The sequence below is a fragment of the Sander vitreus genome, chromosome 14, assembly GCF_031162955.1.
Source record: "Sander vitreus isolate 19-12246 chromosome 14, sanVit1, whole genome shotgun sequence".
Lineage (NCBI taxonomy): Eukaryota > Metazoa > Chordata > Actinopteri > Perciformes > Percidae > Sander > Sander vitreus.
In genome coordinates, this window is record NC_135868.1 from 2,011,144 (window position 1) to 2,024,652 (window position 13,509).

A 13,509-nucleotide genomic window follows, 5' to 3' on the forward strand; every position below is an offset into this window, starting at 1 on the left:
ACAGGGTGAGCCAGAGCCCACCCGAGGAAACACACGTTTTAAGTTGCACAATCTATTTTCAAAAGACAATGAACACAATTCTGCACAAAATATGACCGTATAAGTTATCAGAACTTAAAATAAATATACACTGTCATATAGTTATTCTGCAATTGTGTGTTTTTTTTTTTTTTTTTTAAAAGGGGTGGGCAGTGTTGGGGAGTAACGGAGTACATGTACCGGCGTTACGTATTCAGAATACACATTATGAGTAACTGTATTCTGTTACAGTTACAATTTAAATAGTTGGTATTTAGACTACAGTTACTCCACCTCCAACCTGAAGAAGCATTTTAAAGTACGTTATTTTTAGCCAAGCGTAGTCGTCTGCTGTAGTGTTACTGGTCACCTTGCTAGTTTATAGTTGACATGCGACTTTACATTCTCCTACGTGCTGATTTACTAGACCCAGAGCCGTTGAAAGACTGACTAGCTCCGTTTGACATGCTAGCTAACGTTAGCTAAAATTCGAAGGCTCGAAGGGGGTCTCGCCTTGGGTGTAATTCAGTGTAGAACCACTAACGTTAGCGGTCCGCCGACTCACTGCCGCTGGGTCTAACGTTAGCTTTCCGCCGACTCACTACCGCTGGGTCTAACGTTAGCTTTCCGCCGACTCACTGCCGCTGGGTCTAACGTTAGCGGTCCGCCGACTCACTGCCGCTGGGTCTAACGTTAGCGTTCCGCCGACTCACTACCGCTGGGTCTAACGTTAGCGGTCCGCCGACCCACTGCCGCTGGGTCTAACGTTAGCGTTCCGCCGACTCACTGCCGCTGGGTCTAACGTTAGCTTTCCGCCGACTCACTACCGCTGGGTCTAACGTTAGCGGTCCGCCGACTCACTGCCGCTGGGTCTAACGTTAGCGTTCCGCCGACTCACTACCGCTGGGTCTAACGTTAGCGGTCCGCCGACCCACTGCCGCTGGGTCTAACGTTAGCGTTCCGCCGACTCACTGCCGCTGGGTCTAACGTTAGCTTTCCGCCGACTCACTACCGCTGGGTCTAACGTTAGCTTTCCGCCGACTCACTACCACTGGGTCTAACGTTAGCGGTCCGCCGACCCACTGCCGCTGGGTCTAACGTTAGCTTTCCGCCGACTCACTACCGCTGGGTCTAACGTTAGCTTTCCGCCGACTCACTACCGCTGGGTCTAACGTTAGCTTTCCGCCGACTCACTACCACTGGGTCTAACGTTAGTGGTCCGCTGGGTGAAAATGACAATGAAATGAAAATGAAAAAAACTGAAAATGTTTGGATAGGTCAGGAGGCACTTTACACTACAGTCCTCAAAAAAGTCGCAGCATTCTTTGGGGCTTGTTGTGTTTCACACATTTCCATGAATCATGGATGTGTTGATGACATAAATGAGGAAATATTAGAGGACTTAAGGAGACGTGATGTTGAACTAAGGCGGGATTGGACAATTGAGGGTCCGGGAGTGGCAATGTGCGATGTGCTCCTGGTGGAGCAGGTGGACAGAGATGGAGTGGGGGGAGGAGGAAGGGGCACAACAGGAGCAGGTAGTGCGTTTGGAGGCCCACGCTCCATGGCTGCAGCAATCCTTTCCAGACTTGAGGAGATGCGTCCGAGAGGCCGCAGCAACATCACCACCCGGTCAAGACGGGCATTTATTACTTTGCCGCATCCTGGACAGCTCCCGCCAGGCAAATCTGCCGTCATAATAGCAATCTGCCATGGAACAAGCGCGCCTGCTCTTAAAGGAAATGTGAGATGACGCTCTGATTGGTTTATTGCACGTTACGCCCAAACCAGACCTAGCTACTTTGGACCAACCCATTTTAGATTTGCGTCAGGCGCAAGACTCATTTATCCCGCCGGTATAATAGCAACAGCGCCCGAGATCCGCCCACAAAGCTACTTGTGTTTCACATTTGAAACTTGCGTTTCAGATCGTTCAAATAGGGCCCTAAGTTTCATAGGACTTTCTTCTTATACAGCGTTTTGGGCGGTGTCAGTTGGACACTGTCACGAATGATGACTGGAGAGGAGGCTTTTCAATTCTCAATGTGTGTATTTATTATCAAAAAACACCACCAAAACATACTCAAACCGAAATACAAAAACAGAATACTAAACTGAGGCAAAAAAAATAAATAAAAATAAAATACTAAACTGTCACCTCACAGCAAGCTGCCAACTCCTCTTTCTTCTCCTGATGCTCTTTTAACTCAGCCCCCCCCTCCCCACCTAATTGGACCATACCACCTACAGAGGTGTTTATAGGGTGAGCTGACGTGAGCAAACATTAACACTGACGTTTCTCAAAACAATTGCATAGATCCATTACTGCTAACATTATTATTTATACATACATATATGTGTACCCACTGCAATAGGCACCCCAAATATTATAAACATGTAATTTACTGCAGAAAGGATTGCCCAGTCCTTCCCTTCAGAAAAGACCTCATGAGGCAAACCTGTATCCACTCTCCTTGATTAAGCTGGTGAGCAGCTGAGCTACCACCCACATCACAGGCAGAACCATAGAAAAACACTATGAACCCATAAAACCTGCAAACAGGCCTATGTCAAATAATAAAACAACAAACTAAAACAATAACCAACAAAATGACAGTGAAATTAACAATTAAGCAGACACCAAACAGTCTTAATGTTGGGAACAGGGCCTAGTGAAAAGGGAAAAAGGAAGCCTTTTCACCGACATATTCACGCCCACAGTTACCTCATGTTCGTTGTATCTTTAGATGGACCTGAACTGGTGATATTTTTTACTTCTAACAGTCCTCTCATCTTCCTTTTCTTAAGTACACCTAGGTCGTTGTGACCCAGACAATAACTACTAACGTACATGCTAGTCAACAGATGGTTTACTTCAAATGATTTCACTTTATTTCATCCTGGAGGGTACTCAGCATGTCCTGGTGTACCACACCGGTCATATCAAACGATTATATTTCTTTACTTTATTAGCTTTACCATGGCCTAATTAGTGGCATAGGAGACACTATACATGTCAAAAGACCTTAATCATGTTGGTGTCACTGATCATATTACTATGGCAAAGCACAAGTGAGTTTTTATAGTTTTATACAGATAATATGTCCATCTCAGCTTTGCTTCAAAGAGAAATCTCCTCCTCTCCCTGACAGGAAACACCATGCTAGGCTAACTTCCCTATGCTACCTCCCTCACATCACATCTTGTTTAAACTAAAGATAGCTTTCAACCTGCACTTCCTGTCTCCCTGACACAGAGAGAAAAGTCTCCTCTCTGAGACAGCTGGGCCTGAATTGTGCTTAAACATGACACACAAAATTAAAACATGAACCCAATGTGTATTGAATAAACTCCCATATTTGATACATGATTAATAGTGAATCTTGCTAAAGATACGTTACTTAGAAAGAAGTGAATATATGTGTGGGCCATATAAAATATCGGGTGGTTACATTTGTCTGATTTCTTGATTATATGACAGACATTACAACACAAAACAATATCTAATAAAATATTTAAAATAAGAGTGTACTTTTTCCTACCAAACAATATAATGTCTTCTATCTAGATGTTGATACATAACGATTTTTGTTTGATACCTGAGAAGTTTTGCTTGGACTCAAAGGCACAAACATTTGTCCATATCATCAGTCTCAGGTTCAGAAGAGTCTCCAGTCTGGTCTTCAGTCTCTGGTTGTAAAAGTGGATGTGAGTTCCTGGCTGGTTCTGGTCCTCCACAGTCCTCTCCATCAGCTTCTGTCTTCATCGGACCAACACATTTATGTCTTTTGACATCATAACGCCAGGCAAATCTTTTATTACAAACTTTTCTCTCCTGTGTGGACTGTCATGTGTGCCCGTAAACTTCCACTCTCTGTATAAGATTTCTTACAAACCGAGCAGCTGAAAGGTTTTTCTCCTGTGTGGATTCTCATGTGTTTCTGTAAATCTCCACTCTGTGTAAAAGATTTCTTACAGACTGAGCAGCTAAAAGGTTTTTCTCCAGAATGAGTCATCATGTGTGTCTTCAGGGTTCCACGTTCAGTGAAAGCTCTACCACACTCAGAGCAGCTGAAAGGTTTTTCTCCTGTGTGGATTCTCATGTGTTTCTGTAAACTTCCACTTTGTGTTAAAGATTTATTACAAACACTGCAGCTGAAAGGTTTTTCTCCTGTGTGGACTACAGCCATGTGTGACCGTAAACTTCCTCTCCGTGTAAAAGATTTCTTACAGACTGAGCAGCTGAAAGCTTTTATTCCTGTGTGAGTCATCATGTGGTTCTTCAGTTGTGACTTCTGGCAATATCTTTTATCACACTCAGAGCAGCTGAAAGGTTTCTCTCCTGTGTGGATTCTCATGTGAGTTTTTAAAGCTCCACTCTGTGTAAATGATTTTTTACAAACTGAGCAGCTAAAAGGCTTCTCTCCTGTGTGGATTCTCATGTGCTTCTGTAAATCTCCACTCTGTGTACAAGATTTCTTACAGACTGAGCAACTAAAAGGTTTTTCACCGGTGTGATTTATCATATGTAACTTCAGATGTTCCTTCTGGCCAAATCGTTTATCACACTCAGAGCAGCTGAAAGGTTGCTCTCCTGTGTGAGTTATCATGTGTCTATTCAGACTTCCCTTGAAGCCAAATCTTCTCCCACACTCAGAGCAGCTGAAAGGCTTCTCTCCTGTGTGGATTCTGATGTGTCTCTTAAGGTGTGCATTGGTGCCAAATCTTTTCCCACACTCAGAGCAGCTGAATGTTTTCTTACATGTTGAATCATGTTTCAGAGAGTTTAAATCTGACTGAGATTCTCTTGTCTCCTTCCAATTAGCACTGTCATCAGTCTCAGGATCATCTTCACTCTTCACAGGGACAGGAGTGAATGGGAACCTGGCGATATCAGCCTCCTCCAGCCCTTGAAGCTGCTCTTCCTCCTGACTGATACACAGTTCCTCCTGTTCCTCTTTAATGTGTGGGGGGGGCTCTGGTTCCTGCTGGTCCACACTGGAGCTACACTCCTGCTGCTCAGGTGGAACCTCTTCTTTAACCACCAACAGCTGTTCAACATCTGCAGGAAACAGGAAACACAGAGAGAGAGAGATGTTAACACAGACACAGAGAGACAGCATCAATAGTACAAAGACTGTTTTCAAATCTCTTTACGTGGTAAAAGAAATGGTATTTCATGTTTCTGCAGTCCAACTGTCAGCCAGAGTGCTGTAAAGACTGACAATTACACCTGAGGCTTATCTTATTCTTATTTCATTTTCTAGTCTGGTTTGAATCCTACTTAAAGAACAGGGACTCCTTTGTGTCTATAGATAAACATCTGAGCGGACAAATATGAAATGCGGAGTTCCCCAAGGCTCCAGTCTGGGGCCTCTTCTGTTTAACATCTACTGCATCCACTGGCTTAGATAACAAAAGACAGTTGCACTGATTATTTGTCTGTAAGTGTTAACGTTTGCTGTGTGATCACATCAACAGAGTCACATGACTTCTCAAACCTAAAGGAGGTTCTCCGCTCTCCTTCAAAACGTCACAATTACCTTCTGTTTCCATGTGTTGAGTTTGTCTCTGATGAAGCTGTGAGGACTGAGCTTCCTCTTCATCATCTTCACTCTTCACAGGGACAGGAGTGAATGGGAACTTGGTGATATCAGCCTCCTCCAGCCCTTGAAGCTGCTCTCCCTCCTGACTGCTCCACAGTTCCTCCTGTTCCTCTTTGATGATGATGTGTGGGGGGGTCTCTGCCTCCTGCTGGGTCACACTGGAGCTACACTCCTGCTGCTCCTCTTCACCAACAATCACTTCCAGAACATCTGGAGGTAAAGCTGAAACACAGTGTAAATATTTAAAAAAAAGTAACATCTACAATTCCGTTAAATGTGATAAAATCCAACACTAAAAATTATTCAGCAACAATTTTAAGAATACGGTTCCTCAAATGTAAGGATATGTTGATTTTGTTTGTCTTCAATGACTGTAGACTAAATATATCTGGGTTTTTGTTAGTAGTTAACAAGCTTCTGTTGTTAGTCCGAAGGAAGCGTCGCTCTAAGACGAAGCCCAAGTTTTAAAGGCTGCTTTAGGCTGCATTCACACATCCTGCATTGCTGCTTCAGAGTAGATTCAACACCAGGGCCGGTTCTAGCCTGCTATATTAGGGTGGGCAGGTAGAAGACATAGGTGGGCTGAATGCTTATTAGCTAAATGCAGGGTTTTCCCTGCTATTATACGGCTTAGGCGCAGCGCCTACGCATAAGAACGTAAAAACTAGGGGAGAGCATTTGGACAATGAGCCAACCATTATTATTATACATCCAGGGAACCGACGCACGGAACGGGTGTCCACTCGTTGTCTTTGGCACACACGTGCTACATGATAGTTCACGTACACAGCTGCAGAAACAGTGTCTCACACACACACACAAACAAACACACATACAGACACACAGCCACACACACAGACACACTAGGGTTGCACGATATTGACAAAATATGATATTGCGATATCCGACTCCAAACTCTGCCTGCACAGCCTTTTATAAAGTTGTGGGATAGCTACCTGTGAGAAATAGGTGCAGGATGGGATTTGGTACCGTTTGTCTAGTTCATTCAGAAGCTTCTTGAAGCCTTTTTTAATCAACTGTGTGGATGTGCATCATATCTTTGGCCAAATAATACGTTATATCATTGGCGATTTTGGTATGTCTCTGCGAGTTCTTGTTGTACTTTGTGCCGTTAGCGAGGCTTGTTTGGCTAGCTCTCGCGTATTAGTTTAGTTTATTTGTCAGGCACCATGTACAGTTCAAGCCCTGTACCAGAGTTAGCTATTCAGCTAATTTACATCTGTGGTCCCTGGGCAAGGGAGATAAAAGGACAATATAGACCAGTGTTTCCCACACATAGACTAATCTGTGGCGGTGCGCCGCACAATCAAAACCTGCCGCCGTACATTGCGTTTCCTTATTATTATTTCTTTTAACACTATTTAAAACACGCAGCGTATTCGTTCAGCTGCATTTCCTTTCCCTGCTCTCCTCCGTCTCTCTGTCACTTGTGGCATACACACACACACACACACACACACACACACACACACACACACACACACACACACACACACACACACACCATCTGTCTCCATGAAAACCAGAGAAGATGGCTGGCGAAATTCACAAGTTCACAAAAGATTGGTATCTCGTGAACACCTTTACACAATCACACATTAAAAAGTGCTATACAGATATTTTAGATTCTGAATACAATGTTGTCAGTGTGTTCATGTTGGAGTCCCAACCCAACTTTTGGTGATTGCGCCTGCTTTAAAAAGTTAACTAGTCGCAAGATTGTGGTAAAATGCAGTTGGGTTGTCGAGGTCAAAACACTATATGTAACAGCTGTGAATCAAATAAACATATTATAAATAATGTTATGTCATTTTTTTTTACTCTTACACTGAATGTTTGCTGCTTCAATCCAGATGAGTATTGAAAAGTATTTCCAGTAGTCTGAAACTGAGCTGAACAGTCCGACCAGTGTAATTAGTGATGTTATTAATTTGTTTACAATATTTTCAGGCTTCAACCAGTGCTGCTGAAGCAGAAAGACAGAGTCACAGGGAGAGAAAGAGATAGATTCGTTAGGTATTGAAGAAAGAGTAGGCGAGGAGGACAGCATCCAACAGCGTGTCCTCCTCAGTTTTTGATACTGACCTTCTTTCTCATTCGTTCCATTTCTACACTTAGACTGTCACTCTGTCAAAATATGCACACATGTCATGTGGTACGCTCCATAGGGCTTATCACGTAGTGGACCTGTGCACTGACGTGCACTTAGGGCTGCACAATTATGGCCAAAATGATAATCACGATTATTTTTATCGATATTGAGATCATGATTAATAATCACGATTATTTGTTGATTTTAACCAACAAAAAAAAGAAACAAAAAAGTATCGTCATACAGGATAATTATAATTGCTTTCACATCTATATTGTGCTATTCCTGCCAATAAATCCATATGGTGCTACATTCCTCCTTTGATGAAGGATACTATGAAGGAGCCGTTTCAGCTGTTGTTCGTTCCTAACGTGCGCGTTTGCCGTGAAAAGATACAGGCGACGCAATTTTCTGTTCACGTTAACGTTCACGTATGTTAAAATCTGGTGAGCCCAGTATCTACCGGACAAAATAGCAACGTTGATTACGGTGCCTCATTACGGTGCCACTTAAATGTCTGCGTTGCGCTCTGATGCTCCAAAACGGACGTTAGAGGCACCAGAAACATCGCTGCATGTCACGCTAGTAAACACTAACAACACGTTACACAGCAGGTAACGTTAGCCTACCGTTAGCTACAGTAAACACCAATAACACGTTACACAGCAGGTAACGTTAGCCTACCATTAGCTACAGTAAACACTAACAACACGTTACACAGCAGGTAACGTTAGCCTACCGTTAGCTACAGTAAACACCAATAACACGTTACACAGCAGGTAACGTTAGCCTACCATTAGCTACAGTAGTAACTGGATTAAAAACGGCTAAAATGCTGACAGCTAAACGGTGTAGTGTGACTGTATTTCACTGTAGAGGATCCAACAGCAGGACGTACAACAGCCTGCCGCTAAAGCTATGAGCTAACAGACACAAACTAGCACTGGTCACTGCTGTTGTCTATAAAACAACACAGACGGGACTACATGTTGCATTTACTGGTAAACTGGTAAACCTCGGGACCATGATCGTGATTAAAATCGTGATTAAAATTTGATTAATTGTGCAGCCCTACGTGCTAAGTGGCATGCTAACTGTCCAATGAAACAGCATCATCAAGCGGGCTCTAAGTCAAACACAACTAAGCCCCACAGCCAACGGACGGGACGCAGCGCTCCACAAAATAAACTAAATATTGCATACTTATTGTGACACTTTCGATATAATATTGTGCAACGTGATATCCCGATAACGATATATCGTGCACCCCTAACACACACACACACACACACACACACACACACACTTGCTAACTATACGTGATGCGCAAACAGCGGCTGCTCCAGCCGTCTTGTTTACGAGTGCACGTTGGAGAGAGGAAAAGAGAGAGAGTGAGGTGTGTTTGTAGATTATTATTATTATTATTAGTTATAGCTGTGAACGTAGCAGCACAGTCTGTTTGCAAAAGACATACATTCTATCAGTGGAATATTCCCTTTTACTGGCCATGGAAACAGCTTCTATATCCATGTATACACACACAGCTTCTATATACATGTATACACACATAGCTTCTATATCCATGTATACACACATAGCTTCTATATCCATGTATACACACACATAGCTTCTATATCCATGTATACACACATAGCTTCTATATACATGTATACACACACAGCTTCTATATACATGTATACAGACACAGCTTCTATATCCATGTATACACACATAGCTTCTATATCCATGTATACACACATAGCTTCTATATACATGTATACACACACAGCTTCTATATACATGTATACACACATAGCTTCTATATCCATGTATACACACACAGCTTCTATATACATGTATACACACATAGCTTCTATATACATGTATACACACATAGCTTCTATATCCATGTATACACACACAGCTTCTATATACATGTACACACACATAGCTTCTATATCCATGTATACACACATAGCTTCTATATACATGTATACACACATATCTTGTATATATTTCTATATATTTCAGATGTAAACGTGTCCCACCTGTCCCCTGGTCCGCTGACAGCTTCCTCTCAGACTTCATGTTAAAGTTCCCCCCGACCTGTTTCAGGAAATACAACAAGACGTTAGCAGGAGCTAGCTGCTAGCGGCTAACCTTAGCTTTAGCACCGACTCCCTGCGACATTAAAAGAGAAAACAAACCTGCTCTGTGTAGCTTTGTTCCAGCTTTTAAAACCACATCCAGCAGTTTGGGACCTTTCTTTCTTCTTAAGAAACTAAACACTGGCGCCTTTTACTCCGCCGTCCTCATCACGATGTAACACACAAACAGTTAACGTTAGTTCCGGGGACGGACAGTATTACGGGTCGTACCAACAACTTCCGGGCAGATGTTTGTTTACTAATGTAACCGAGGGTTTCTTCTGTTGCCTAGACTCAGGTTTGACTATAAAATAAAGAAACACGGGCGTCCGATGCCGGAACAGAGACGGCACTGCAAGTCTCACTTTATTCAACCACAGCACAGTCAATACTACACTTTATCCACTTCCGCTTTTCACAATAAAAGCTCTATGGTTTACTGTAACTTCCTCTTAACCGTCCTGTTTTCAAATTTGACCGGTTTTCAAAGTTTCTGTATCAGAAATATAGGTTACTTAAAACCAAATTGCCTCAAAAATAACATGAATGGTTCCATACAACACATTTTTGCAAGTAAAATGAAGGATTGGATCATTACTCTCATTGAATTGTGGATGTTTTATTCAACTTTATAGCATTTGAAAATAAATTGAAATGGTTTCCAAACAGTTTCCTGACTAAACGTTGACACATACCAGTCTGTGATCCTCCGATTTTAATTGTTAGTGAAAATAATTCATAATTTGTGAATTTTTTAAACTCAGAAAGTAGGTATAAGTTAATATTAATGAGGTTTATTGACCATGAATTCCAGAAATAAGTGTAACACTAGTGGTAATAGGTTGGAATGAAGTTGGCTAAGAAGATGTAACACAGAATGGGATGATAATTTATACTTTACAGACAAAACAGGAGGACAACACAAGGGTTAACCTTCAACTGAGAGGTAACACATTAAAATACCTTACACTTTAACAACATTTCAGCTCTTCCGTCAGGTGGGCAGTGGGCCGCTTCACTTTTGCGCCGGTCAAGGATTATTTTTGTTTTTTTACATTTGTCACATTAGTCTAGCTTCTCTTTTTTTAAATTTTTTATTTATTCACTCATTTAGAATGCAAATATACAAACAAACAAGGCAAATTTACACATCCACTTAAAAAAAGAACTTTTGCCTCGGGTCGAGCATGTAAACAAAACCTTCCTAACTATCTTCTCTTAAACGTACAATATGTAACTTTCTGCCGCTAGGGGTCTCTCAACCAAAACAATGGATTGTAAACACAGACGTTTGATGACGTTGGGAAGTTGCGTGGAATTATGGGAGCTGTAGTTTTTATTGGTAAACACATCGCTGGTTAGCATGCATCTGTTCACGGGCGAGTGCACCCATTCAAGTTTATTCACGTTACGTTTAGTAACATTTATTCATGTCATTCTAAGAAAATAGCTGCAGTTTCCCCAACATTATTATGTTTTTCTTGATTCAATCTGTATTGGTAGCTACCTGACCAGTTAGCTAGTGAGCCAGGGCTAACGTTAGCACACTATTACAGTATATTTCACACGCCAATGTCACCTTTGGATTTTACCGGGCAGACGGGGTTTGTTGTAACGCTAAGCTACTCAACGAGGCTGAGAGATGGGTGTGGGTGGGGATCGCCGGGGGAATCTCCGCGACGGCGAGCATGTTCAATTGCCGTTGTCAGCAGCTGAACATCTCCCAGCTGCCCGATCTCCCCCTTCACTTTTCTGTAATCTTAACTATTCGTTTTGGTGCTTAACACACCTGTTGTCGGGTTAATTTAGCTAACTGTAAAGACAGCTAAACGCAAAGGGGGGAGACATTCGGCAGGGAGGAGATTTACGGTACAAACACCGGTAGCTAACATCAAAGAATATCTAATAAGGGAAGAAGGTCCACTCTCTCGTTACTTCCTGCTTCTGACCTGGTTGCAGTTCCACCAGAGTTCCATATAGGGGGCGCTCACAGGCCAGTGCAGAATGAATGGGCCTCTGTGGAGCTATACCCCTCAACATCCACTTTTCTCAGGATATCATTGTTGTCTAGTAATCTGAATGTTGCATTCCAAAGGGGAGGCTAAGAAAATACACACTGCTGGGTGTTAGATTATTTTAAAGAGGCTTTTTCGTTCTAGAAAGCCTTTTAAAATGTCAATGACGTCATACACATATACGGACAGAGATGCTGCTTTACAGCAAGCTCTGAGTCACTTCCTTTGTTCTCTTGAAGCATCGACAACACAGCTGACAGGTTAGACTCTCTCTGTTAATACAACACAGCTGACAGGTTAGTCTCTCTGTTAATACAACACAGCTGACAGGTTAGACTCTCTGTTAATACAACACAGCTGACAGGTTAGACTCTCCCTGTTAATACAACACAGCTGACAGGTTAGTCTCTCCCTGTTAATACAACACAGCTGACAGGTTAGTCTCTCCCTGTTAATACAACACAGCTGACAGGTTAGTCTCTCTGTTAATACAACACAGCTGACAGGTTAGACTCTCTCTGTTAATACAACACAGCTGACAGGTTAGTCTCTCTCTGTTAATACAACACAGCTGACAGGTTAGTCTCTCTGTTAATACAACACAGCTGACAGGTTAGACTCTCCCTGTTAATTCACGTGCTAGAAAGAGGTTTGCTAATGTTTTAAAGACCACGCCGAAATATTCATTCTGACATTCTGGTTCTGCTTCGGATGCCGTCAAGCGGGATCTCCGATCGTAATCAGTCCTTCACTGACCAATCAGCATTCATTATCAGAATGCTAGCGTGTTATGGGCAACAACGACTCAACCTGTAAGAAATCGAAAGGACACAAGTACTCATTCATTCAACTTTTGACCTATAATCCATGTTGAACTTGAGATTCTGAGATTTCTCAACGACAATCAAGCGAAAGAGTCAAATGTATCCGTCTAGCTCCATAGAGTCCCATTCATTTAGCATCTAGCTCCATAGAGTCCCATTCATTTAGCATCTAGCTCCATAGAGTCCCATTCATTTAGCATCTAGCTCCATAGAGTCCCATTCATTTAGCACTGGACCGCGATCACCCCCAGTGGAACTCTGGTGGAACTGCAACCAAAGTAGGTACAATGGGGCTGAATAGGGAGTGGAACGGCTTTCCGTAGACGGGCTTTGGTAACATTATGGATGGCTGATGTTGTGAATAGGATGCCTGGGTCTGCTATTCTCTGTTTCCCGACGCTTTATTAAACTGCCGTTAGCGTCGTAAGCACCGGCTATGGCTAACGGTAACTAGCTAATGCTACATGTCCCGGCTGTGTTGTCAGCTATCATCCCGAATGTCCCTTTGTGTCGGGGGAGTGAGGCAGGCAGACCGGAGTGTGCTAGCTGGCTAAATTAGCATTAGATTAATCGTCTATCTATACAGCTAACGTTAACGTTACTAGTGAACTTATTTGTGGGTTAGCGCAGTGCTGCTTTTATCCATGGTGAAAACAGTCATACTACTAATAACTTTATGAGCATGTTGAACGATGTTGTAACCCTATAATGTTATTCACCAAGCATTAGCTAGTATTAATGTTAGCTACTTGTCAACCAGCACATACATTGTAGTAACATTAAGCT

At 42.5% G+C, this 13,509-nt stretch overlaps 1 protein-coding gene across 4 annotated transcripts in view; it reads right to left on the bottom strand.

Moving 5' to 3' along the window:
• Positions 1-13,509, bottom strand: part of LOC144528557 (uncharacterized) — a 55,361-nt gene that overhangs the window by 17,030 nt on the left and 24,822 nt on the right. The window contains exons 1-2 of one of the 4 annotated variants that reach the window (XM_078267225.1): positions 10,116-10,235; positions 9,786-9,843 (exon numbers count right to left, since the gene is read on the bottom strand). The exons of 1 other annotated variant lie outside the window; for it this stretch is intronic. In XM_078267225.1, coding sequence (XP_078123351.1) covers positions 9,786-9,825 — 40 coding nt within the window. In that variant the 5' untranslated portion in view covers positions 9,826-9,843; positions 10,116-10,235. 2 more of the 4 variants (XM_078267224.1, XM_078267223.1) reach the window with 2 other exon arrangements.